The sequence below is a fragment of the Phoca vitulina genome, unplaced genomic scaffold, assembly GCF_004348235.1.
Source record: "Phoca vitulina isolate PV1807 unplaced genomic scaffold, GSC_HSeal_1.0 scaffold5, whole genome shotgun sequence".
NCBI lineage: Eukaryota > Metazoa > Chordata > Mammalia > Carnivora > Phocidae > Phoca > Phoca vitulina.
The window spans coordinates 30216968-30244287 of NW_022589708.1; the positions used below are offsets into that span (position 1 = coordinate 30216968).

The 27320-nt window shown below is 38.6% G+C and overlaps 1 protein-coding gene across 16 annotated transcripts in view; it reads left to right on the plus strand.

Moving 5' to 3' along the window:
- Positions 1-20168, plus strand: part of MYCBP2 (MYC binding protein 2) — a 283331-nt gene extending 263163 nt beyond the window's left edge. For 15 of the 16 annotated variants that reach the window (XM_032402809.1, XM_032402810.1, XM_032402815.1 and 12 more), the window contains 11 exons: positions 1156-1275; positions 2824-2925; positions 3930-4058; positions 4432-4564; positions 5792-5895; positions 7083-7271; positions 8066-8173; positions 9361-9570; positions 12491-12598; positions 13250-13415; positions 19338-20168. In XM_032402809.1, coding sequence (XP_032258700.1) covers positions 1156-1275; positions 2824-2925; positions 3930-4058; positions 4432-4564; positions 5792-5895; positions 7083-7271; positions 8066-8173; positions 9361-9570; positions 12491-12598; positions 13250-13415; positions 19338-19453 — 1485 coding nt within the window. In that variant the 3' untranslated portion in view covers positions 19454-20168. The remainder of the gene's footprint in view (positions 1-1155; positions 1276-2823; positions 2926-3929; positions 4059-4431; positions 4565-5791; positions 5896-7082; positions 7272-8065; positions 8174-9360; positions 9571-12490; positions 12599-13249; positions 13416-19337) is intronic. The other variant, XM_032402823.1, reaches the window with a different exon arrangement.
- Positions 20169-27320: the final 7152 nt, after the last annotated feature.

Below are 27320 nucleotides of genomic sequence, written 5' to 3' on the forward strand. Positions count from 1 at the left end.
AGAGCAGACAAAACATTCTGGAGGAGGAGAGGGACTGGAACTGCCCTTTAAGAGACTGATAGCATATGGAGGAGAGGCAAGAGAGGATATTCTGGGGAGATAGGAATTTCTGTCACTGTTCCCAATAGCAAGGACATTTCCTCAGTTGGAGTAATGGAGAACTTTCTCACTTTTCAACAAGTCTTTCTCAGGATGTTCACTGGATGAAAATACTAAGGAAAAATATTTAGGAACACCTAAATTCTGTGGTAGTCAGGTGTTTATGTTCAGCAAAAATCAAGTTAGCAAATAAAAGTAGTTGTAGGGGCATCTGGGGGGCTCAGCCAGTTAAGCATCTACTTTCGGCTCAGGTCATGATCCCTGGGTCCTGGGATCGAGTCCCATGTCCAGCTCCCTGCTCAGCACGGAGCCTGCTTCTTCCTCTCCCTCTGCCACTGCCCCTGCTTGTGCTCTTTTGCTCTATCTCTCAAATAAATAAATTAATTAAATATTTTTAAAAAATAAATAAATAAAAGTAGTTGTAATGTGAACCCATTTATGCTCTTGGGTTCTAGTAATATTCATCTAAAAGCAATTAACTTAGCTATATAAATTTTGTGTTAAATAACAAAGCTTCATAATTGGAATTTCTGAAGCATAGGTACTTTAGTACTTCTGTTTTTATCTAAACATAAGAGGAAATACTCTTGAGCTGTATAGATTAAGAGTATTGAGAACCTAACTTTTTATTTACTTTACAATCATTAAAATAGTGATTAGAAGTTGAATTTTTCATAGAGTTGTGAAGGATTTTTATTTCAAAAGTATGCCCCTGAATCTAAAGCTGCGCTAACAGGGGCACGTGGGTAGCTCACTCGGTTGATTGTCCAACTCTTGATTTCTGGCTCAGGTCATGATCTCAGCATCGTGGGATTGAGCCCCACAGCGGGCTCCGCACTCAGCATGGAGTCTACTTCTTCCTCTCCCTCTGCTCTTCCCCCCACTCATGCTCTCTCTCTTTCTCTCTCTATCTCAAATAAATAAATAAAATCTTTTAAAAAAAGTTGCACTAACAAATCTTTCCTTTTTGATGAGATGTCGTTTAAGAGAAGAGAATTTACTATTACAATTATACGTTTCTGGTTGCTTACTAAATTATTCTCTCCTGCTCAACAGGGTCATCTGTCTGAAGCATGGTCCCGAGTGACAAAAAATGCCATTGCAGAAACCATCATTGCCTTGACCAAGATGGAGGAAGAATTTAGATCTCCAGTGAGATGTATTGCAACAACTAGGGTAGGAGTTTCTTTTCATTTGGTCTGTATCGTTGCAGTAATAGGTTTGAACAAACTTAAATCAATAAGTCAACTTAATCCAATTTTTTTTTTTTTTTACCAAATACTGTATTTACGGAAAAGGTGTGAAAGGCTTTTTGGAATTATGAACTAAGTATAGTGGTTATAAACATTCATTGTTATGTGTTCTTTATCCCTTGTTTTTGTTATTATTTGGGAAGCTAAGGATCAACTGGTTAGAAAAGGCTAAGTTCCCTTTTGTTGTCTTTCTAATAATGTATTTACCATAGCTTACACAGTAAATTTAGTGTCAGCATTATGCTCAGATAGACTGAGGTCCTTCAAAGACAAGGCCCTCCCTTACTCATTTGGTATGGCCTAATTATTCTAAAGTAGAGCCTACCTATTGGATTTACAGACCTTACTTTTAAAAAAAAGCAAAAAGTATAAGCCCTGGGCAGAGTGGGGCAAAATCTCTTAGCTAGAGAGTAGGATTGCATTCTTCCGATGAGACATCTATAGTCATTTTTGACCTACCAAATTTCATGTCCTGTGCACTTCCAAAAGAGATTAGGGATTTCCTTGAAGCAGGGCAGTGTGGCAGCATTAGGAAGAAGCAAACACTGGCAGAAATCGTTTGATTTAATCTTCAGAAGTCTGGAAAGGAAGACAAATTGTCTTTCTCTGGGGCAGAAAAGGCCACTTGATGCCGTGCTGTTATTGAGTGTGACAAGTGAAGCAGTTCCTCTACAACAGAGCTTTAGCACCACGCACGCACGCTCTTTCCTTCTGCACTCCCCCTTTCTCCTTGCACACTTCAGGTTTCTGTTTCTGTTTTTCCTTTTTCTATTTTTCCGTCTTCCTGTTCATGTCCAGTGACACTCATAAGCACTTCTTAAATAATTAACTATTTTTCGGTAATGAAGAAATATATCCTTCTGTGTAAAACTGAAGCTTACCCTTTAAGCCTTCAGAAAGTTTTAAACTGTTTCTGAGGCTATTTTCTAAAGCTTGCTAGACATATACTTATTTCTGACAAAGTATACCAAGGATAGTGCTAGGCGTTTAGGGGCATACAGAGACTTCTGAGGAGCTGTTACTCTGCAGAAGGATTTAACATGTCCCCGCCTACTTATGGGACTGTGTAAAATTGAACAGTCATTGTGCCACCTTGCTTGGAACGTAGTGCCTCAGGCAGATGACGCTAGATGGGAAAATTTGCAAGAGGCATGGGTACAGTAAATACTCAATATGTAAATTCATTTACTGATACATTGCTTCCACAGTAGACCAATAAAGGATAATCTTATATGTCAGGTAAAAACCAGAATGGTTCATCCAGCAGCAGTCAGTAAATATACTGTGCACGTGGCCCATACAGCCATGAGCACATGTGCCTGGTACCACGTCAGAAAACCTGAGTGCCACTGGGTCTCCATGTATTTCCAAATTCAGCTAGCATTTGTTGAGCTGTTATCATGTGTCAGGCAGTCAGTGTTTTCTAAGCCTTTCTAAAAATTCAGTATTATAACAGCCTTTCCTGTTACAGCTCTGGCTTGCTCTGGCTTCACTGTGCGTGCTGGATCAGGACCATGTAGATCGTCTCTCTTCGGGGAGATGGATGGGAAAGGATGGACAGCAAAAACAAATGGTAAGACCAGAATTGTCTTATAAAGTAAGCTGTAGCTTAGCATTAAAAAAAAAACAAAAACAAAAAAACGAACCTGCAAATCAAAATTCCACAGTTAGCGGAAAATTGTGTCACATTGCCCACGGTCATCTCACAAGTCTGTTTCACTTAGGGTCCCCTCTTCGTAGTTTGTTAGGGGCTTTAATTATGTAAAAGAGCTTTCCCCTTCTTCTCTGAGTCTTGTTTGCACCATATTAAAATGTGTTTTTAGCCACACTCTCATTGTATATCTAGATTTTACTCTAAATGTTATCAGTCTTAGGGTTAGAAGTAAATAAAGCAGTAAGAGAGGCACCATGACATACCATTTATTCACAAATACACAGTACTTAAAGTAGTTTGAATAGGTATCCCTAGGTACACTGGAAGGGAAGACTTTACAAAGGCCCTTTCAACATTTTCTCACTAGTGTTCAAGTTTCAGAATGAATCATTTATTCATTTAGCATACAGGATGTTTGAACCTAGGGGCAAGAAAGTTTCTTAAGTCATTAATCAAAGTATACATGTTTATTTTATTAATCATTAAACCGGGCACCTCGGTGGCTTAGTTGGTTAAGCAACTGCCTTCGGCTCAGGTCATGATCCTGAAGTCCCAGGATCGAGTCCCGCATCGGGCTCCCTGCTCAGCGGGGGGTCTGCTTCTCCCTCTGACCCTCCCCTTCTCATGCTCTCTCTCTCTCTCTCAGTCTCTCTCTCTCTCAAATAAATAAATAAAATCTTTAAAAAAATTTGTTTTAAAAAATCATTAAACCTGCTCAGCACATTAATTATTGAATTAAGGGTTTTGAGGGGTTTTTGTACTTAAGTACACTTGCCATAATTCTGTTTAATGTTCAGCGTCTAAATTCCTAATAGACTTCAGAACAATAACGTTATTGTTGTAAATAAATTACATTCCATTTGTATGAGCATCTGCGGCATTCTTGTAAATGTAATGTGACATGTGGGAACACCTTGTTTCAGCCTATGTGTGACAACCATGATGATGGAGAAACTGCAGCCATCATTTTATGCAACGTATGTGGAAATCTGTGCACTGACTGTGACAGATTCCTTCATCTTCATCGGCGAACCAAGACTCATCAAAGACAGGTGACAGCTTCTGTCTGTACGTGCGGAGCAGTATCTGGAGCATAGGATATGTTCAGTAAATTTTGAAATAAATGTGGGAAGGAGGCTTGCTGTGATGGGAAGAAAGGGACTTCGCAATCAGAGCCTCAGTGGAGTTCCCAACTGTCTCATTTATCGCTGTGTAAACCAAGACAGTTGGCTAACCTCTCAAACTTAGTTTCCACATTTATAAAAATGGGGCCGTTGTCAAGATTCAGGACAAGATTGGAAATGTCCAAAACTTCCTAGAGTGCTTAGTAAATAAAAACCGTTATTGTTATTGAGTAATTAAATTTTATACTTCCTCCTTCAGAGTGAAAAAAGTATTTTTCCCTTTTCTTTAATGAAACAATAGGTCTTCAAAGAAGAAGAAGAAGCTATCAAGGTTGACCTTCACGAAGGTTGTGGTAGAACCAAATTGTTCTGGTTGATGGCACTAGCAGATTCTAAAACAATGAAGGCAATGGTGGAGTTCCGAGAACACACAGGTAGCAGAAGATTTAAGATTGAACCATGCCTGCTGCTTAGGATTTAACTAGATATTATTTACTTACTGTGAATTATTTAATGTGGATTATTTTGAGTATATTCTGATAACTATAACATCATTGATTGCTGACTGTATTATTATATGTACTGGACAATGTCCTGTAATAGAGAGGGCATTAAACTACAAGTCAGGAAACCTGGTTTGTCACTCACTAGCTATGTTCCCTTGAGCAAGTCATTTTATCTCCAAAACACATGGTTTTCCATTTTTTATTTTTTTCTAAAGTAAATCTGGTTATATTCTCAGCTTAAAGTAATATTTAATCTTACAAATTCTTAATTTTCAGTACCTCTGTAGCCTGCCATTTGTCTGACTGACACAAATTTTTGATGTTGGAGTTAGTTAAGTGCAAATCTGAACAAATTTGACTCTACATAGGAGTACTTCTTCATGCTACAAGAACGTGGTCTTTTTTTCTCATAGCTGATTTTTTTTTTCTCCTATAATCTATCAAGGTCATATATTACATTAATAAATCTTCTAATGTTTAACCATTCTTGTATTCATGAATTAAACTATCCTTTTTAAAAACCTATTTTTCCTGTAAATATTGCTGAATTCCGTGTATTACTATTATATTTAGAATTTTTGTATCTGTGTTTTAAAATGAGCTTGGTCTGCATTTTTGTATCTTCCTGTGCTTTTTCCTGTTGTTCTGTTCTTGTTTTATGGATTGTGTTCCTTCTTTGACTGTTTCAAACATTTAATTTCCTTTACATATTGCTCTGTCAATGCTAGTTCCTTAGATGGGAATTCTTTTTTCAAGTTTCATATTCTCTAACAATAGGTTTTCTTCTATGCCTTGTAATTTTGTCATTATATAAATTCTTAAAGGTTTATCTTCTGTGTATTCTTATTTAATTTTATTATTATATTTTATCTGGAACTGTGCTTTTGGAGCTGGGTATTTGCCATATCTGCTCAACCTGCTATCTGTTTGGCTTCAGATAGGTCTTTAGATTCTTGTCCCTTTTTTTGTGATTAGTTACTTTATAATTACAACAGCTTTTACAACCCTTCCACTGTAAAACTGCCTGGCTGGTTTCCCATAGATAGCAACTGATACAAACCTGATTTTCTTGTTGGTTTTTTTTTTATTAGTTGTATTAAAATATGTAGAAAACATATTCTTAAGGAGGATTTTTCTTTTTCTGCTTGAACCTAGGCAAGCCCACCACAAGTAGCTCAGAAGCATGCCGCTTTTGTGGTTCCAGGAGTGGAACAGAGTTATCTGCTGTTGGCAGTGTGTGTTCTGATGCCGACTGCCAGGTGAGTATGCAGTTAGACAGGCTGCCCCAGGTAGGAATAGCATGCATTCCCTCATGATGGATTTACTTCATATTAAGTAAGAGTTAGAGCTCAGCATCACTTCAGTTTTCTAAATTAATATATTCCCCATATCAAGAGCTAAATGCTTTATCAGAGCTAGAGAATGGATAAGTTTCTCAAACCCACACAGTGTGTGTTTATCAACTATCACCATAATAAATATTTAATGTTTGCTTTTTTGCTACAAAAAGGTAAAAATCTATGGACTGCATTTCCTTGACCTCTTACATACTTTATTCACTTATTTCCCTATAATCAACTTTCAATATTTGAGAGTTCTTTAGTCCTGAACATCCATACACATATTTCATGCTATCCAGATATTTTCAGTTCAATTCAGTTGACAAGAACTTGGATAGGGCCCAGCTAGTGAAAGATATCTGTATGGTTTTTTGTTTTGTTTTTTTTAAGATTATTTATTTATTTATGTAACAGAGAGACACACAGTGAGAGAGGGAACACAAGCAGGGGGAGTGGGAGAGGAAGAAGTAGGCTTCCTGCTGAGCAGGGAGCCCAATGCGGGGCTCGATCCCAGGACCCTGGGATCATGACCTGAGCCGAAGGCAGACACTCAACCGACTGAGCCACCCAGGCACCCGCCTGTATGTTTTTTATACCATTTTAATGAGGGGATAGGTGGTGATTGGGAGATTGTATATCCAGAATTTTTTTGCTTCATGACTATGCACAAAAATAAATAGATTAAAATTATATTTCACTTTTTATCATCATTCTCTTTATGTGAAGTGAAATTTTTTTAAATCACATTAAAAGAGAAATTACACACTGAAAAAATTTAAATTAAAATTTTAAAATTACACACTAAAAAAATTTGCTAATAATCCATAAGTTATATTCAAATAAAGAATAAAAATAGGGCTCAGCAGGGAGCCTGCTTCTCTCTCTGGCTGCCACTCCCCCCCTGCTTGTGCTCTCTCTCTCTCTCAGACAAATATATAAATAAAATCTTAAAAAAAGTAAAAAGAATAAAAATAACTTTATTGGTACATAGCCTTAATGTGTATTTCCTGTGGGAAATATCTTGGAAAATTAACATAATGGATATAATTACCAGGCTGTGTGCCTTTTTTGATATTTTGTATGCCATTATAATTTATGTCTAATAGGAGTATGCTAAGATAGCCTGTAGTAAGACGCATCCCTGTGGCCATCCGTGTGGAGGTGTCAAGAATGAAGAGCACTGTCTGCCCTGTCTACACGGCTGCGACAAAAGTGCCACAACGCTGAAACAGGACGCCGACGACATGTGCATGATCTGCTTCACCGAGGCGCTCTCAGCAGCACCAGCCATTCAGGTTGTCTCAGCTTATAAAGTGCCTGGAATTTAACATGGGAAATAGAAATGCATCTATCTGTGAAATAAAGAGATCCCTGAACTTCTTGCCTCACTGGGAGAAAATGTGCCCCTAGTATCTCCCAGTTTGTTGAAGAGCAAATTCCAACTCTTTATGTTCTGTTTCCATTTTGTGTGCTCAGCTTTCATTTGTCATTTGTCTGAGCCTATATAATCAATGGAATGTATGAAATGTTCATAAGGGAGGAAAAAATAATCAGATTATCTAGTAACTGCTCTCCTTAATTTCCAAAACCCAAAATGGTAGCACTATGTAATTGATGTGTACATAGTAGCACGCACCTCTGTATGTAAAGTATATGCGTACGTCTATAATATTAGTGATATTATTGAAGTTACTGTTTGCTAAATGTTTTTTTAAATTTGACCACTTGTTTATATTTTCAGTTCTTACGATTCTAAGATAAATGAATATTCTCAAAAAATAAATCTTAAATCTTTAAATCAGTAGTTCCTTCTTTCTATGAGATACAAAAGGGAATAATTTTAAATTGCTCCCTAACCTGACTTACTCTTTATAAGGTGGCATTAATATGCAAGTGGTAATAAACTGGAAGAAGCTGAAGACCTAGTTAATATTTCATGAATAACAGAGAAGTGCTGAAATTTCATTGTCCTAAACTTGATTTTTCTTTTATCTGCTTTAACTAGCACCTTCATTGAATAATCTGCCAGTTATTCAAGTGTTTATTATTATCACATTTGCTTATATCCCTCTCTTTTTTTTAATTTAAGCTGGACTGTAGTCACATATTCCACTTACAGTGCTGCCGACGAGTTTTGGAAAACAGATGGCTTGGTCCAAGGATAACATTTGGATTTATATCTTGTCCCATTTGCAAGGTATGGAGAGAATCAGAAATTATCTACTTTCTATTTTCATCTTTATCTTCATCTTCCAGAATAAATGTGTCCACATCTCTTGGTGTCCTTCCCAGTTTACTTTTTACCCCCAGCCCCCATCAGTTTCTGCTCTTTTCATCCAGGTGATGCCAGAGAATATTATAAGATCCCTCTATCTATTATGCATTTCAAAACAGTAAGTGTCAATTAAAAGCTGGTTAAGTGAAATTAAATGTATTGCATCAGAAAATTCATTTAGATATCATCATGCATTAAAGGGTGTTTGTCACCACTTTCAGACGCTTCAGAGTTCAGATATGACATGACAACGGGTGACTACCAAAATGAATGAGCCTGTGGTGCTTGTAGGCTCTGATGCCTGCCATTAAAGGTGAAGCCTGAAAACCAAGATTCTTTTAGAATCTTAGGTAAAATAAGGAGAAAATACTGACATTTTGCCCATCTCTTTAAAGATAGTAAGCAAAGTAGCAACTTGTTTTGGCAAGCCAGTGATGATTAATAAAAAAAAAAAAAAACCTTTCTTTGTTTAAGATTGTGATTGCCAATGCCTTCTCTATTCATTCTTCATTCCTTTTTGTTCTGTTAAGCTCTCCCTGTTTCCTTCAGATGTGCAGACTGGTTTGAAGGGCATAACATGGAAAGACTTAGCACAATTATTGCTTAGTTAGACTGAGGAACAATCCAAAAGATTGTAGTAATTTGCCCTCTCTTCTCATATGGTGCCACAAAGAAAGGTCACATTTAGGAAATGATATATAAAGATGATATAGAAAATACTACCTCCTCATTTCTGTCACCTGCCGTTCTACCCTACCCCCAAGGAACCAGAACACACACACACACAGGGAGTATGTCTTATTTGTGGCAACAGGGCAATCTTTTATTCCCAGAGGAGCTAAGGCAGCCAGAGAAAAAGTTCAGACTCAGGAAATATGAAGAATTTTCATGCTTTATATCCCATTTGCCCCTGTTGTCCCTGATCTTGGGAAAATGTGGGCTTGTGAGGATTTTACAGGATTATTCCTAAATGGCATTTTATTTAGAAAATGTTCACTCTCTGCTTATCTCCTGGCACAGTGCTTGGTTCTTAGGTGCACACTTCATAGTGTTTGTTGAATTCATAGATAAATGATTCTGTTAAAGAATGTTCATTTTTTAAATTTCAGAACAAAATAAATCATATAGTATTAAAAGACCTGCTTGATCCAATAAAAGAACTCTATGAGGATGTCAGAAGAAAAGCCTTAATGAGATTGGAATATGAAGGTCTGCATAAGAGTGAAGCTATCACAACTCCTGGTGTGAGATTTTATAATGACCCAGCTGGCTATGCCATGAACAGATATGCATATTATGTCTGCTACAAATGCAGAAAGGTATGCTGTAAATTATACTAGGAATTTTTAAGAACTAAAGATTACCTATGTGATTAACAATTGAATTGTATAATGATAGCTAACTCTTATATCTTAAGTCTGAAGTTAAAAATCAGAAAGTTTGATACATTTGAAGTTGAATTTTTTTTTTACTTAATTTGTTTTGGGATTTTTTATTTATTTATTTATTTATTTTTACCTATACAGACTATTTCCAAAGCATGTTACATTTCTGTACACAAGCTACTTCACATCAGTAATCTCCTGTTTGCCAAATCCAGTTGGTTTTTGAATAAATGTCTCCTACTCTTAACTCTTAAGTTAACTCTTAATTCTTTTCACCATTTCCTCATTAAAATTCCTTGGCTTCCGGGACAATACTCTTGATATCCTTTCTTTCTGGTTATTTGTCTTTAACTCCTTTATATAGGGTTCCTTTTCCTTCGCCTCCTCCTTACATATTTAGTTTCTCAGCACTGTATTCGTGCCTAATAATAACCTCCTTACCTTTGCTGAGCTCCTGTGTATCCATGTCTTTGGCAAACATCTGTATCATCCTGACCTTCCAAAATTTTTGAGATTTAGATACAAATATTTAACTGCTTACCAGACATTTGAATTTCTCACACATACTTCAAAGTCCACATAAGGAGTATTATAATCATCGACTTTGACTCTCTCGTTCTCCAGTCTTTATTTACAAAGTCTTTTCAATTCTGTCTCTAAATCTCCCTGAGTTCTTTTTTTCTGTTACATCTTCAGCAACCCTAATCATTTTCTTTGGTAATTGTAGTAGCCTCCTTACTGAGCCCCTTGTGTGGAGCCCCTAGTCCTTCCATTCCATCCTTTACACTTACATCACTACTAGTAGATTAATATTTCTCAACCTCAGATCTGATGTGTCATTTTTCTGCTTACCCTGTCCACATCTCCAGTCTCATTTCCCAGTATGCTACCATTTGCGCCCCATGCTACCAAATACCGAACAGCCTGCAATTCCCCAAATTCGGCCACGTCTGCTCACTCACTGACTGTTCCATGCCATTGCATAGGCTGTTCCTCTTCATGGAATGCTCTTCCCTACTCCTCCTCTGCATTTCGCTCTGACCTGACGCCCCACCCAAACTGAGGTGCTTGTATGCATAGCCAAATCTGTCTGTTTCACCTTCTCTGTAATGTGCCCGCAACTCCTCTCCACTACCACATGATTTTGGTATCTTACATACCTTCTTTGTAGCACTCCTTATTTTGCATTATGATTACTGATTCACTTGTCTCCGCGCCACTTGATAAGTTCTGTGAGAACAAAGACAATGTTTTTTCGTTTCTCTTTCTCCAGTACTTGGCAGTTATTAGACACTGAGTTAATTAAAGAATAAATAAATGAATGAAGGAATCTGTAAATGAAAAGTGCATAGTCTCTCAATGTAACAAAAAGAAAATACAGCTAATGAATGGAAGGCTAAATAGGTAGATGATAGCCAAAAAGACAGATAAATATACATACATTCAAGGCAAGACTAATAGTGTACATTTGTGAAACTTGTATTGTTACAAATAACAAAATATTATTTCTGTGTGTTCAGTGTGTTAAACATCATAAATGAATATGTTACCATAGGGATGACAGTCCAAAATGTCTAGGAAGCCAAGCAGGAAATCTAGAAAAGTGAAACAGCTAGAATAAACAGCAGACCTCAGGACAAATGAAATAATTCTGAGGCCAGATTTAGCTGGTGGACAACCATTTATAACCTCTATATCAATGGAGCCTGTCTTTTGACCTGTTTTTCTGGTACAGATAATAGATTTATATTGACTTATTTGTTTATCCTCAAGTATGGACATAGCTTTTTGGCTGTGGGACATGTTGTGCATGCAGATTGCCCCAATTATAATTGGCCTCATTTATTTCGTGTCCAGAGCAAATACAGATAAACCATCCACCAAGATAATTTCATTTATTCGAGTGTGTATATTGGATACTGCTGGGTTCCTGCACACAGTGTAGCTTTATAAGTATGAGCAGTCTTCTGAGGAATTACCAAACTTCCCTTTCCTTTCCTTTTTTTTTTTTTTTAAGTAATCTCTACACCCAACGTGGGGCTTGAACTCACAACCCCAAGATTAAGAGTCATATGCTCTACTGACTAAGCCAGCCAGGCACCCGTTCCCTTTCCTTTTTAAAAATTTTTGTATAATCAAAATTGATTTTTTTTTTCTGTCCCATTAGCCCCACGATTCTAATTGTGTACTAATATTTATTTTAGGCATATTTTTTGTACTACAGAATTAAAATTTGGAAATTTTTTTTTTTTTAAGATTTTATTTATTTATTTAACAGAGAGAGACGCAGTGAGAGAGGGAACACAAGCAGGGGGAGTGGGAGAGGGAGAAGCAGGCCTCCCGCGGAGCAGGGAGCCCAATGCGGGGCTCGATCCCAGGACCCTGGGATCATGACCTGTGCTGAAAGCAGACGCTCAATGCCTGAGCCACCCAGGCGCCCCAAAATTTGGAAATTTCTTAAACATATTTATCAAAGCAGTAGAAGGAAACATTTAATACTTCAAAATGAGAAAAATTACTCAAACTTTGCCCTGAAAAAGCAGTTTCTCATCATTACTTAATATCTTATTCTTGATATTTATTTGGAATAATATACATTCTTTCGTTATTTTGTTTTGACAATACAATGTTTGAACTTCCTACTGTAAGCATGAGTTTATTGCAGAATTAAAGCAGATTTATTTCATACCCTGATCCACCCATATAGGCATCTACTTGGCATTGCAAGGGAGTGTCGAATAGATAATAGTATTTTCTAAGACCTCTTGATCTTACTTTTGCTATGCTCATACTGTATCTCCCATAGCAAGGTTTTCTTTTTTCTTGCTGTAATCTAATTGTGTTCTCTGCATAGGCATATTTTGGTGGCGAAGCTCGCTGCGATGCTGAGGCTGGACAAGGGGATGACTATGATCCCAGAGAGCTCATTTGTGGTGCCTGTTCTGATGTGTCCAGGGCTCAGGTGGGCAGAACATTTTATTAGAAAGGACAGTTTAGAAATGTTAAACCTCTGTTTTTTCAAAAATAATAATCTAACTAATGTGGTGGGAATAGTATAGCAGGTTTTTTGCCCAGTGTTTTCGGATGTTTATATGCAGTGTATAATTTTCCAAATTAATTCATAGATATTATTCTCTTCGATGGTATTTGCGTTTTATAATTTTGTCCTCCATGAAATGGTCACCATATTTCAACAAGTAATAAATTTACTTATTTCATTTTCTTAAACCTGCAGCCACACTTTTAGGTTTATCTCACCTCCAATGAAATCTTCACAGTACAGCTGTGAGACTGAGAGATAGATGAAATACTAACTATTCAATTTGGCTGCCCAGGAACAATTCACCAGGAAATTAAATGTGTCTTATTTATTAAATCAGATTGGTTCTGATGGATCTGAGATGAGAATTTAGGGCTTTCTCCAGACCATTTGGGCAAAGCCACACATTTATTCATCAGTATTTTTAATGTATCTGTCATCAGTTTTTCAGTCAGTTTTGAGAGCTATGGGTACTTGCAAAATATGAATCACTGAGCTATATATATGACTATCTTAAGTGTGTTTGAAATGACTTGCCATAATCTTGTGTCTATGTATTTTCTTTTGCTATAGATGTGTCCAAAACATGGCACAGACTTTTTGGAATATAAATGTCGCTACTGCTGTTCAGTGGCTGTCTTTTTCTGTTTTGGAACAACACATTTTTGTAATGCTTGTCATGATGATTTTCAGAGAATGACTAGTATTCCCAAGGAAGAACTACCACACTGTCCTGCAGGTATGCTTTTAATATTTTTAAACACGACTGTGATGTATATACTTTCTGGTTTAATTTAATGATCACATGAGAACTCTGTTCCAAGTGGCAGAAACCCGGTTCAAACTAGCCTGAAGAATCAGGCTATTTCTTGGCCCTTGTAAGCTTCTGACATTCTGAGTGAAGTAGAAAGATCACCGTGGTTATGAGGGGTCAGGAGTTATAATGGAGACAGTTACCTGGGGAAGGAAAAGGAAGTCAGTTAAAGATTAGTAAAAGAATCACTGTTTGGCACTAAAGGGCCATGTGAAGTTTGAAGTTACGAATTGATAATAGAACCATTTTAAAGGATTCTTGTGATTTTTTTTTTTTTTTTTTTTTGAGACGCCTGGAACCAGTGCCATAAAATGGACAAGTCATTTGATCTAGAATGACTGGGAATTGGCAATGTAGTGAGCATCAGAAAGCCAGGGAGTTAAGCCACTGAGAATATGGGAGAAATGATTGTGTATGGAGGTCAGGCTGAGAAAAATAAGAATATGAAACCAAAAAGAAACTGAAAAGATTGGAAGAGATCAGGAGGGTGGTGGTCCCAATGAGGTGGGAAGGGAGAGAAGTGGAAGGTGAGGTAAACATGACCACAGAAGAGAATTTTACATGAGATATATCTGAAATTGGTGAAAATACATACAAAAGTATAGAGCACAATACATGATTTTGTTAAAGCTGGGAAACACACTCTCATTCACTGCTTATCAGAGTGCAGATGCTAGAACCCTATAGAAAAAGCCGTTTGATGGTGCCTCTCAAAACTGCAGACACATCAGTAGTCCCACTTCTGGGAATATACCTACATATGTGAAGTAAATAAAAAAGGCAAATGTGCAAGGATATTACTTGTAATAATAAAAATTTGTAAACAATCCAAGTATCCAGTAGGAGGGTGGTTAAACACTAAGTACTATGCACCATCAAAAAAAAAAAAGAAAATGATGATGAGGGTGGTGTTTCTGTGTACTGATCTGGAACGATATAGAGGAGACTGTTACATGAAAAATCAAGTTACAGAACAGGGTATACGGTATGTGATCTTGTAAGAAAGGGGAAAATGAAAATATATACTCATATTTGTTTATATGTGCATTAAAAAATACAGGAACAATACACTAGAAATTAATAAAATTAATTAACTATTGGGAAAAACCAGGAAGATGGGTAGAGAAGGGGGGAAGGTGACTTATTATATACAATTTTTTTAACATTTTGATTTTTAAACCATGAGAAATAAATTATCCAGAAAGAAAAAGAATATGTAAGGTTTTTTGTTTTGTTTTGTTTTAGTATGGCTACTTCTATTTGTTCATGTCAAAAAGAAATTGTTATACTGTTCCCCTCTAAAAACTTTTTTTTTTTTTTTTTAAGTAGATGTAATAGACTTTGAAAGAAGCAAGATCAGAATAATGTAAGGCTAGGTGTTTAGGATAATGGCCAGAATAAAGATGTGAAACCTAATAGCAGGAGGAGGATGCTGAGCTGGAGGTGAACAGTTGAAGGGAGTGAAACGGGGGCAGCGTTTGGATCAGGTTAGCTTCAAGGGGAGGGAGAGGGGGGTATTGAATGAAAGTTGTAAGTCAGTGGTCTGGAAGTAAATGGAAACCAGGAGAGTCAGTCTTGCTTCCTGGCCTTATGACATAGTAGGAGCTCAGGAGATCAGCAGCTTCTAGTTGAGAAAGCTTAGAGGCGAGCAATGTCATCAGGGAAAATCCACATTTTGTTTAATGGAAGAAAGTTTCTTTTATGTTCAGGAACAAAGACAAAACAACAAAACACTAAAAGTAATCAGGAGATTAGCTAGCAATAAGACAGGTATGGTGGAGAACATAGTGGTGGGGTCCGTTGCTGAGAGGTTCCGGCCAAGGCAAGGCCTCCCCTCGCACATTCACAGGATCACCCAGGTCAGCCATCACAGGGACCCCACCCTGGAAACAGCTGCGAACCAGGGAAATGAGGCAGGAGAGGATTTAGAGAGTTTGCAGAAGGAAGGAACGGTCATCGATCCTGGGCATTTTCACATGTAATTTCTTTCTTTTTCTCCCTTTTCTTTTCTTTCTTAATTTCTCTCTCTCTCTCTTTCCTTCTTTTCTTTCTTTCTTTTTAAGACTTTATTTATTTGTCAGAGAGAGAGAGCACAGGCAGGGGGAGTGGCAGGCAGAGGGAAGCAGGCTCCCCACTGAGCAGGGAGCCCGATGCGGGACTCGCTCCCAGGACCCTGGGATCATGACCTGAGCCAAAGGCAGACATTTAACCAACTGGGCCACCCAGGCGTCCCTCAAATGTATTTTCTTACGTAGTTTTTACAACCTATAAGGTAGATGGTGTTATCCCCACCTTCGCAGATGAAAAGTTAAGGCCTCGAGAGGTACAGTAGCTGGTCTAAGATCATAATGCTCAGACCGAGGTGTGCTCTCCCAGCCTCTCACATTCCTCTAATTTATCCATTCCTTTAGAGAACTGGAATAGAATTAAAGCAGACCCCACAGTGAAATCAGCAGGGAAGACGGCCATGCATTTTACTTAGAAGGACAGAAGGATTGATTCTCTAACCACTGTCAACCCATTAATTCCAATTTTTAATATATGGATGAGGACAAGAGTCCAGATTAAGAAGTTAAAGTAGATAATTCCTCTATTACTTTCTAAAATATTTGCTGACTACCTTCTTCGTGCCAGGATACTTAACCTTCATAGCTCCCTATGAGTTAAATATTGCTGTGCCTATTTTAAAGATGAGGGACCTAAGAATCAAGAAAGATTAAGTTAACTTTGCCTCAGTTTTCTTATCTGCACAGTAGGGACAATAGTTCCTGTCTCTGACTGGTAGAAGATTGAGTTAATATACTAGAACCGTGCCTCAGTACTAAGCACGCAAATGTCTACAGGTGTGTTTTTGTTACTGTTTTTCACCATCATGATTAGATTATGAACTCCGTGAAGATAGGGGCCATGTACTCTTCATTTTTACATCCCAAGCACCTGATGTAACACCATTCACCCATTAGGCACTAAGTAGATATTTGTTGAATAAATGACCCTTTGGTTTCTCCCAGAAAAAAACAAGGACTGCAGTTTGCAGGAGCCATCATTGATGGTGTCATGCACTTAAGTTAGATCTGCCATTGAGTGTCCCCCCTCCTGACAGCTCTCCCCCTCCCACCAGGGGGGCAGGTGGAATATCAGTGTGCAGTGTGATTTGGGGTGGGAGGTGCTGATATACTTTATAATTTATAACTGGAATAATTACCTTTCTAGGTTTTAACTGCTGCTCTTGTGTCTGCTAGCTGAAACCAGCAGTTGACTTCTTCTGAGATGATCTGTCCTCAGTTTGATATTACCCTCATGCCTTGGTCTTCCACTTCTGTGGAGCTTAATTTTTATTGCTTTACATGAGGCCACAGTTTGTTGTTGTTCAGTAGTAGTAATAACAACTAACATTTACTGAGTATATGTACAGCCTAAGCTTCATAAACACTAGCCTTTTTTTCCCTCCTGTTTTCCTTCTTTTACATCACAGAAGTTTTTAAACCTAGAAGAGATAAATAAGATCTCATTCCCCATTGATCTGGATAAGCTCATTCCATCCAATCACATACTTTTCTCTTAAATAGAGTCAAAATTTACATTTATTGTTTTGGTTACTAGCTGTAGGAAACTAATGCATACTTTTATCCCTTCCTCTGCTGTTAGGGACTCTGCATTCAAGTATAAGCCCAGCCAGTATTCCCTGCACAGTAAAGCTCCTCATTTATAAAGGAGCTAAAAATCCTTTTTAAATGATATGAAACACATGACGTGAAGCACATTAACATAACAGGTCTTTCTTAAAATAGAAAAGTACAGGTTTTTGTACATTTTTTATTTTTTTCTATTTATTTTTTATTTAAATTCAGTTAACTAACATATAATGTATTATTAGTTTCAGAGGTAGAGTTCAGTGATTCACCAGTCTTTTTTTTTTTTTTTTAAAGATGTTATTTATTTATTTGAGAGAGAGAGAATGAGAGGGGAAGGGTCAGAGGGAGAAGCAGACTCCCCGCCGAGCAGGGAGCCTGATCTGGGACTCGATCCCGGGACTCCAGGATCATGACCTGAGCCGAAGGCAGTTGCTTAACCAACTGAGCCACCCAGGCGCCCGTGATTCACCAGTCTTATTACACCATTACATCACATGCCCTCCTTAATATCCATTTTTAAGCCTCATCTATTTGATTATTATTAAGCTTATATCTTCCCCAAAGTGCTTCTTCCACATTGTTAAATTTTATATTATTTTACCATTCATATATTTAGGCCAGTTTTCATTTTTCTACTAATCTCCCTTCAGATACTTTTAAAAATAACAGTCTTTAATAATCAGTCTTCCCATTCATCAGTGTGTACTTTTTCTTCAGAGAAGGTACAAGGATAACATGGCTTATTTACACTTAAATTTGTTCTTACTTGGAGAAAAACATTCATACAAAAGTTTCCATATTCCCTCATCCAGAATAATTTTCTGTTCAACTGAACTGATGGGTTTTCATTATCATTTTTGTTCATCACTCTTTGCTGTTAAATGATGTATCTAATGCTCAACATCACTCATCATCAGGGAAATGCCAATCAAAACCACAATGAGATACCACCTCACACCAGTCAGGATGGCTAGAATCAAAAAGACAAGAAATAACAAATGTTGGCAAGGATGTGGACTAAAAGGAACCTTCGTACACTGTTGGTAGGAATGCAAACTAGTGCAGCCACTGTGGAAAACAAGATGGAGGGTCCTCAGAAATTAAAAATAGAAATACCAGGGGCCCCTGGTGGCTCAGTCAGTTAAGCCTCTGACTCTTGATCTCAGCTCAGCCCTTGATCTCAGGGTCATGAGTTCAAGCCCCATGTTGGACTCCATGCTGGGCATGGAGCCTATTTAAAAAAATAAATGAAAATAGAACTACCATATGATCCAGTAACCACTAGTGGGTATTTACCCAAAGACAATGAAAACACTAATTCAAAAAGATGCACCCCTGTGTTTATTGTAGCATTATTTAACAATAGCCAAGATATGGAAGCAACCCAAATGTCCATCAATAGATAAATGGATGAAGAAGATGTGGTGTACACACACACACACACACACAATGGACTGTTATGCAGCCATAAAAAGAATGAGATCTTGCCATTTGTGATAACATGGATGGACCTAGAAGGTATTATGCTAAGTGAAGTAAGTCAGAGAAAGACAAATACTGTATGATTTCACTTACATGTGGAATCTAAAAAACAAAAGAGCAGCAACAGACCCATAAATACAGAAAACAAACTGATAGTTCCAGGAAGGGGGATACAAAATGGGTGAAGAGGGAGTGGGAGGTGCAGGCTTCTAGTTATAGAATGAATAAGTCATGGGACTGAAAGGTGGTACAGCATAGAAAATACAGTCAGTGGTATCAGAATAGCTTTGTGTGGTGACAGACGGTAGCTACACTTGTGGTGAGCATAGCATAATGTATAGATTTTGTGGAATCATTATGTTATATGGAGCTGATGTAGCGTTGTGTGTCAACTATACTTCAATTAAAAAAAAATTTTTTTTTTAGGTGATGTATCTCGTTCACTAATCGAATAAGATCTATAGCTCATAGGGGTTATTTCTAGGCAGGATGTTGTAGGTAAGGGATTCTGTCCTTTCTCTGTTGTATATACCTGGTATGTTGAATTTTTTGTGGTGAACATTTTTTTACTTTTGTAGCTAGAAGAAAAATAATTTTTAAATTTTATATTTGTGTAACCATAGCCATATAATTTCTTTGAATAACTTATTGGTGATTTATATTTACATTAGGTTTGTATGTATGTGTCATTTTTAATTATATTCTTTTGCCTCCTTCAAAATTTATACAGGTCCCAAAGGCAAACAATTAGAAGGAACTGAATGTCCACTCCATGTTGTTCATCCACCCACCGGGGAAGAATTTGCTCTGGGTTGTGGAGTGTGCAGAAATGCTCACACTTTTTAGAACACTCAGATTCCTTTGTCTACAGAGAAGAAGTTGCCTTCATCCCCCAAGTGGATGTGGTGAAGTTTAAACTCTGCTCAGGATAAGGACGGGACCATTTTTACATCCATGAAAATGAACCATTCACAGTGCAAGAAGGATGCCAAATACCATGTACATAATTCTTGCTATGGAAAGTTTCCCCATTCTTTCGGTTTATCTTCTTTTGAACCAAGACATCAAACTTGTGAGGTGTTTGCATGTGGCCATTACCGTCATTGGCCTGTGAAGCATTGAACATTTATAGATAATTGATATAAAAGAATCGCCATGCCCATGGACTAAGAATGATGCTGGCTTTCAAGCAAAAAAGAGAAATAATCATTGTTTATTGTATACTGCCTTTTTGTAATCCTGTATAATTGCATCACAGGTGGGGATGAAAAGAGGAATATTCTGGTTTATTTCCTAGACTGTTATTTAAAAAAAAAAATTGTGTTAGGACTGGCATATAAATGTAATAAGTATCACACTGTATATAAAGATATCAATGTTTGTCCTGTATAAGAATTACTAAATTACAAATGCAGTTTCATTTAAACTTCTAGGTTACGTTGAGCCTGAAATTTTAATGAAGTGCAATACGGAGTGTGCCTCATTATCTTGCAGCTGTAAACATATTGGAATGTATATGTCAATAAACCACTGTACATTTTTATACAGTGATAAAGTCTGACAACTGTGTGAGCTATTGCTTCAGAAACAAAATGGAAATTTTTAGATCTTACGATCTAAAAATCCATCCAACTTCACTAACGCAGCACAATGATGACTTTCATAACTCTTAGGGAAGAGTGGTAATGAAGTACATTTTGGAATCTTAAACACTGGGACAAACATATAAATATGTATGTTAATAAACAGACACATGCCAAAGACAGGAAAAGAAAACATTTAGGAAATTGACCAACCCCATCTTACTAACCAGCCCCTTATTAAACTTTTATAAAGTAATCAACAAAATTACTAGGCTTTTTTTTTTTTTACAGACTACAGTGTGTTTCTGTAGATCTTTTTTACAGTTAACTCATGAAATTGACGGACTATTGATTTATGAGTCATCATAAGTCAGGTTATATTTATTTCATGAGAATGGCAAAAGTTTTGATAAGTTTTGTTCTACATTCCCACTGTTGAAAATGTATACATCTATTTGTCAATATAATGTTTGCTTTGAAGAAACTTGAAAAGATCAAATCTGGACACAGATAACTATTCAGAGAATCTTTTAATAAATTTCATAAACATGTCCAAGTCCTATGCTTCAGGATTTAGGAAAGACTGTTGTTACTGGTTTTTATTTTTGCTCTTGTTGGCAGAGGAGTAGCTAAGAGGCCGTTTGGGCTCCATCTTGAAGAATAAGTAGTATTTCAAGGGGCAGAGAAAGGCATTAGGAAAAATACGTAAATAGAAAATTCTACAATGTAATAGAACAGCGTGAGTAGTCTAATTCCTGATGTGGGAGACTTTACTGCCAAAAACAAACCAAAAACAAAAACCTGAAGATCACAAAGACTGGTCTCTTCACGATGCAGTTTGTGGATCCGCTGTTCGTGCAAACTCATGGGCTTCCTAAGCAAGGAAGGATCTGAAGTAGTACGGAAGGTCCCGCTTCATCTAAATAAGATACATCTGATCCATCGGAGATGACACAAACTCTGTTTGTGTTGGGTGACGGTGCCCCAGAATCACAAGCAATTTGTAATTGCCTCAATGTGTTTGAAAGCAGGAGCAATCTGTTGTCCTTGAGGGCACTACTGGTGGTCCCAAGCAAAGGTGAGAGGGTTGCAGGCAGAAGTAATGCAATTTCAACCTCCAGAAGACCTTGGATTAATATTTCATGAAGAAATCTTGATGCCTTAAGCAGAGAAGCGTTCTGAAGGTATTCACATGTTTATATCCTCAAAGGGCCAGTTGAGACTTGCTGCCTGTGTTCAGAAAAGATTCCAGAACCTTCAGGTCAACACAGTCTTTTTCTTCAGAACATGTCATTCTGCCGTGAGGATGTTGGGCAGCAGGCATCAGGAAGGGATGACCGCTTAGCCCCAGGTCTACCTCTCAGGACTTAGGAGGCTGTGTCTCCTTTTCCAGCCCTCAGCTATGACAGTAACCTGGCTGGTGCCTGGCCTAGGCCTGTGGGAGAAGTCTGAGGGCACAGGCTCAGGGCCGGCTTTAAATTTTTCCAGAAAACCCAAAGTAGGGGCGCCTGGTTAAGCATCTGCCTTCAGCTCAGGTCATGACCCGGAGGCCCGGGATTGCGATCGAGCCCCACATCCAGCTCTCTGCTCAGCAGGGAGTCTGCTTCTCCCTCTGCCCCTTCTGCCGCTTGTGAGCTCACTCGCTCTCTCTCAAATAAAACCTTAATAAAGAAAACCCAAAATAGGTGCAGAGACGAGACAGAAGCTGTTCCTAGGTATATCAAGGAGACTGGAGGGGAGAACGGGGTAAGGCCATTAGATTGGTAAGAGTAGGGGTAAGGTAATTAGAATGGATTTAAACTCACAGGCCATGGGAATGAGACCAACCTTCAGAATGCCACACGGGAGACGTCACAGACACTTGAGAACTGGAAAGAATACAATTTTGTATCCATTAACTTTGTTGGCAAATTGATCGGTCCCAGCGTGTAAACTGTGATGGATATAAAAGGAGACAAACTAATGAGATGCTTGACTAGAATGAGCCATCTCAAGTTAATATTCTAGAAATCAAAAGGATAAAACCATAATTTATGAGGAAGGTGTTTTTAATCATATCCCAAGCATCTCAAAACAAGAGAACATGACTTCAGGAACAAGTTATGACAAAGCACAGAAGGGAAATGGCTTTGCATGCATCTGTCTCAAGCATACTGTGCACAAAGAAAAAGGCAAGAAACAGCAGAATCACGATAGCAGGTGTTAGGGAATCTGGAAAGAAACTTGCTTTCCTCTTATATTTTCAGGCCTAGGAAAAGCCATTTTTAAGCAGTTTTCTTGCCAGACTGTTTAGGTCTAAAAACTCCTTCTCCTATCAATAAGATTATTTGAAAAATAACATGCAGTATTCTCTGTTCACTTTTCATTCACAACAGGTGTAGATTCGCCTTCTTTTTCAGATTTTCAGCCCCAACGTCTCTCCCCATTTTGTCACCAAATTCTACCTGTGTAGAGTAACATGTGTTTCTGAGAGTGACTGTCTGATGGGACATGGCAGCTCATTTTCCTGAAAACCACCAACAGTACCTAAAGCGTGCTGAAGTTGAAGCCAGTAGGCTTGAGTTCGAGTCCTGCCTCTGCCTCTGTTCTGGTTGTGTGAACTGAGTAACCCACTTATCCTTCTTCAGTCACAATGTCTTAGAAACAATAATACCTAATCTAAGTCAAACGAGAAAGGATTTACACAAGCACTTCATCCCACAACAAAGTAGTATCTGAAAGTGAAGAGTAAAGGAGAAAAAGAACATTTATTCAACACCTTCTATTGTTAAGCTATTCAACACCTTCTCAATGGCAGACACCAAATTGTAGGCCTTTCATTTAATTCAGCAATTCTGAAGGATATAACATTATTAATCTCATTTTATGACTTTAAAGGTTTAGAGAAGTTAAATGACTTGCACTGGATTCCAGCTAATCTAATCTAGCAAAACCTGAGATGTGGGGCGCCTGGGTGTTTCAGTCAGTTAAGCGTCCACCTCTTGGTTTCGGTCATGATCATGGTTTTGGTCATGATCTCAGGGTTGTGAGATTGAGCCCCTTGTCAGGCTCCAGGCTCAGCTTGGGGAGTCTGCTTGAGATTCTTTCCCCCTCTGCTACTCCCCCTTCTCGTTCTTGAGCACTCTCTCTCCCTCTCTCTCTCTTTCTCTAAAATAAATAAATAAAATCTTAAAACCTGAGATGTGAATCCAGTTCTTTTTGTCTCTAAAACCCAAGGTCTACCATATCATGCTATTGCTATTACATCACCCACAGCTTCAATGAAAAGAAGTAACTGGACACTTGCCGTGTGGGCAAAGTTACAAAAGGAACATGACAGTATTTGCCTCAAGAAGCAGGCTAGATCTGGAGGTGCACAGCTTGGATCTCCTTGCGGGGAGCCCCCACGTCAAGGAGGCCGTTAATCGACAGCCTCCAGCTGCAGCACCTGTGAGATGTGCCAAGGCACTTGGTCCAAAGCTGCACTCTCCCCAGGGAAGCCCCAGCCAGTGGCGGGAGTTTGGGGTGCTAGGACCTGGCCATTCCTGCCCAAGAAAGCACTGCTTTCTGGGTAATCTGCACCAGGACTCTGGGGCCAGCCGAGACTTCCCTAGAGCAGCTTTTCCCACCCGGCCTTCCTTCTCTCTACCCTCTCGTAGATGTCAAACCCACAGCGCAGTCTGATGGCCCTCCCCGCCTGCTGCCCCCTCACCCCTTCATCTCTCTTTGGCACTACCCCAAACAGACTTCCTGCACTTCTAACTTTATCTTGGCCTCTGTTTCCCAGAGGACCTGACTGACTGACACAGGAGGATAATACATTTTAAATGACTTACTTATGGTGTCTTCATTTCACAAATCATGTAAGGTAACTTAGAAGAAATTCAGAGACTATAAAAGATAAATACTGAAGTGAAGAAAAATTATGAAAAGAAATCCCAGGTTAGAGATGAGTGTCCAGTAAGTAACCATACAGTCTTACATAGTGGCTAGAGAACAGGCCATCAACTTTGAGATACATTTCTTAGCTAACAAAGCAAGGCAGGGAACATGTTCAAGTACAACTTACAATGTGCATTTCCTCAAAAAAAGCAAAGTGCAGGTATTGAGCCTAGTCTTGAAGCATGGATAAATTTTGTCAAGCAAAAGTATGAAAGAGCATCCCAGGGAGAGAGTATGGTAAGAGCTAAAGCAATGATGTGTTCCTCTGAAGTGGAAGTAAGCTGTTTTGCTTTATTAATTCATTTGATAAATATCTGAGCACCATTCTATATCTACAGTTGACAGCACATGCTCATGAGGGTGGGAACTGGGTTCCCAATTGCTTTAGTAACCATGATTTACACATGGAAAGTACCTGATGAACATGAGTTGGTGAGTAAAATACGTGCGATGTGCCATGCCAAATGCCAAGGATAAGACATTCACAGAACACTTACAGAAATGTGTAAATAATGTTGTTAAGAACTAGAATCAAGGTTTTCTAACAATAAGAACATTTGTTGGGGTACCTGGGTGGCTCAGTCAGTTCAGCATCTGACTTCAGCTCAGGTCATGATCTCAGAGTCCTGGGATGGAGCCCCACGTGGAGCCCCTCGAGGAGCCCTGTGTCAGGCTCAGTGGGGAGCCTGCTTCTCCCTCTCCCTTTGCCCCTCACCCCCCTCCCCGTTCCTGTTCTCTCTGTCTCAGTCTCTCTCGCAAGTAAATAAATAAAAATCTTAAAAAAAAGAACATTTGTCAAGAGTTTACAGTAGCTAAACACTTTGCTAATCCACAGTGGAGGGTGTAGGAGGCGAAAAACAGTCCTCCAAAGATGCCCATGTCCTAACCCCTGGGAGATGTGAATACGTTGCCTCGTGTGGCAAAAGGGACTTTGCAGATGTGATTAAGGGTACAGACCTGGAGATGGGGAAATTGTCTGGGATTAATCCAGCAGGCCCAATATAATCTCAAGAATCCTAATATGGGAAAAAGGAGGCAGGAAGATCAAAGCCAGAGAAGGAGAGGTGGTGATAGCAACAGAGCTCAGAGATAGAGAGTGGAAGACCCTACACTGTTTGGCTTTGAAGATGGAGGAAGGGGCCAGCAACCAAGGAATGCAAGCAGCCTTAGACACTGGAACAGGTAAGGAAACATTTTCTGCTAGAGCTTTGATTTTAGCCAACCTGGACTTCTGACCTCCAGAACTATATGCTTTAATAAATCTGTATTGTTTTAAACCACTAAGTCTGGGGCAATTTCTTACAGCAGCAATAGGAAACAAAAATACAAATAAATAAAAGGGGCTTCATGTGCATTATCACACTTTCATCTTCCACAAACCTGTGCACAATTGTTTTCCTTCTACAGATGAGGCAGCTGAGTCTCATGGAGGTTAAATAAGTAGTCCAAGGTTTTGTACTAAAAGACAAAGTATTGAAAATATCTAAATTATTTTTTGAATTGCTTACATATTGAAATATAATAGTTGGGATATACTGGGTTAAATAAAATATATTATTAAAATTAATTTTACCTGTTCCTTTTTACTTTTTTTTTTTTTAAGAGAGACAGTGAGAAGGCAGTGGTGGTGGGGGAAAGGCAGGGGGAGAGGGAAAAGGAAAATCTTAAGCAGGCTCCACACAGAGCCCAACAGTGGGTTCTATCTCACAACCCTGAGATCATGACCTGAGCTGAAATCAAGTGAGCTAGCCACCCAGGTGCCCCCCTTTTTACTTTTTTTTTAATGCGGCTTCTAAAAATTTTAAATTACACATGTGACTTGTATATATTTCTAATAAGCAGTACTGGCCTCGAATCTCATTCTCAACAGTTTGGTTTTGTCACCTACCTTTGGATTTTTTGAGCAAAGACATGTGTTTTAGGAAGATAATGCAGGAAATGGGTCAGAAAGTGGCTTGAAGGACAAGGTTCTTACCACTTCTTTCCTTTGAGAAGCTTGCAATCTAATCCTAGATAAGGTTAAAATAGAGAAGATGAAATGGTTTAATTGGGCTAATCTGGCAGAGATGGAGGTGCACACTGGAATAACCCAGAGAAGTGGTGTTGCTGAGGCAAGACTCCATGGGGGAGTGAGTGTCCTCCATCACTCACCAGGAATGATAAGAGCAGAGATGTAAGCTAACATTTCCTGGGCATAACATTTACTGTATGCCTGCAACCTACCTATATGCTTTACATACATTAACTCATTTAAATCTAATGACAATTCTGTTTGGTAGGTGATAGTATTGCTATTATTATTATTATTATTATTTCCACTTTACAGATGAAGAAACTGAAACACAAAAAAATTTAAGTAGCTTGTCCAAGCTTGCATATCGAGTAAAGGCAGAACCAGGATCTTTAGAGATCTACCTGCCCCCTCAGGGAAGAACTGCATGCATCTTTCTCAGAGTAAGATCTCTGGTTAATCTGTCAACTTGAATGGCAGGAAAAGAGGCAATCATCATGCTCACTCATTTTCCTGGGACTCCATCCAAGCCGAGCCCATCCCCAGCCTCCACCATCCCTGTATAACTAGGCAGAATCACCCTTGGTTCATGGTAGCTATGGAGAAGATACCACGTCCCACTCCCACTCCCGGACATAAGACACAGTGAGACCAAAGTCCACCATCACCTTTCAGTTGAAAGGAAACATCATTTGAGACCCAAGGAGGAGCTTCCAGGTCAGTTTTGCAGGGTAAGGAGTTTTGGTTATGAGCAAAAGAAAGCAAATTCAAAATAACTTCAGCAAACAAAAAAACAAACAAAACAAATAATAGAGCTGGGGGCTCTGGCTGTGTCTCTCCTCTAGGTCCTCTCTCTGCCTCTATTTTCCTCTTCTTTCTCACTGCAGAGCACCTGTTATTTTTTTTCCAGACCACGTGGTAATAAGTGACCACCTATCACTCCTGGATCTATATGTTACAAGTCCAAGCACTCAAGGAAGCAACTACTTTCTTCCCTTCAGAATTAATTCAAAATTCTTTGGGGAGAGACTGTCTTAGACTGGATGGAAAGGGGCCAGGTTCATGAGCTACAGGAAGCTATGACAGAAACCAACTAGATGGGAAGGGCTTCCCCCCACAAAGAGACGCTAGGTAGACAATTGAATAGGTGTCCACTACAGATGCCCTAACAGACTTCAGTCCTGGATGGGAGTTGAAC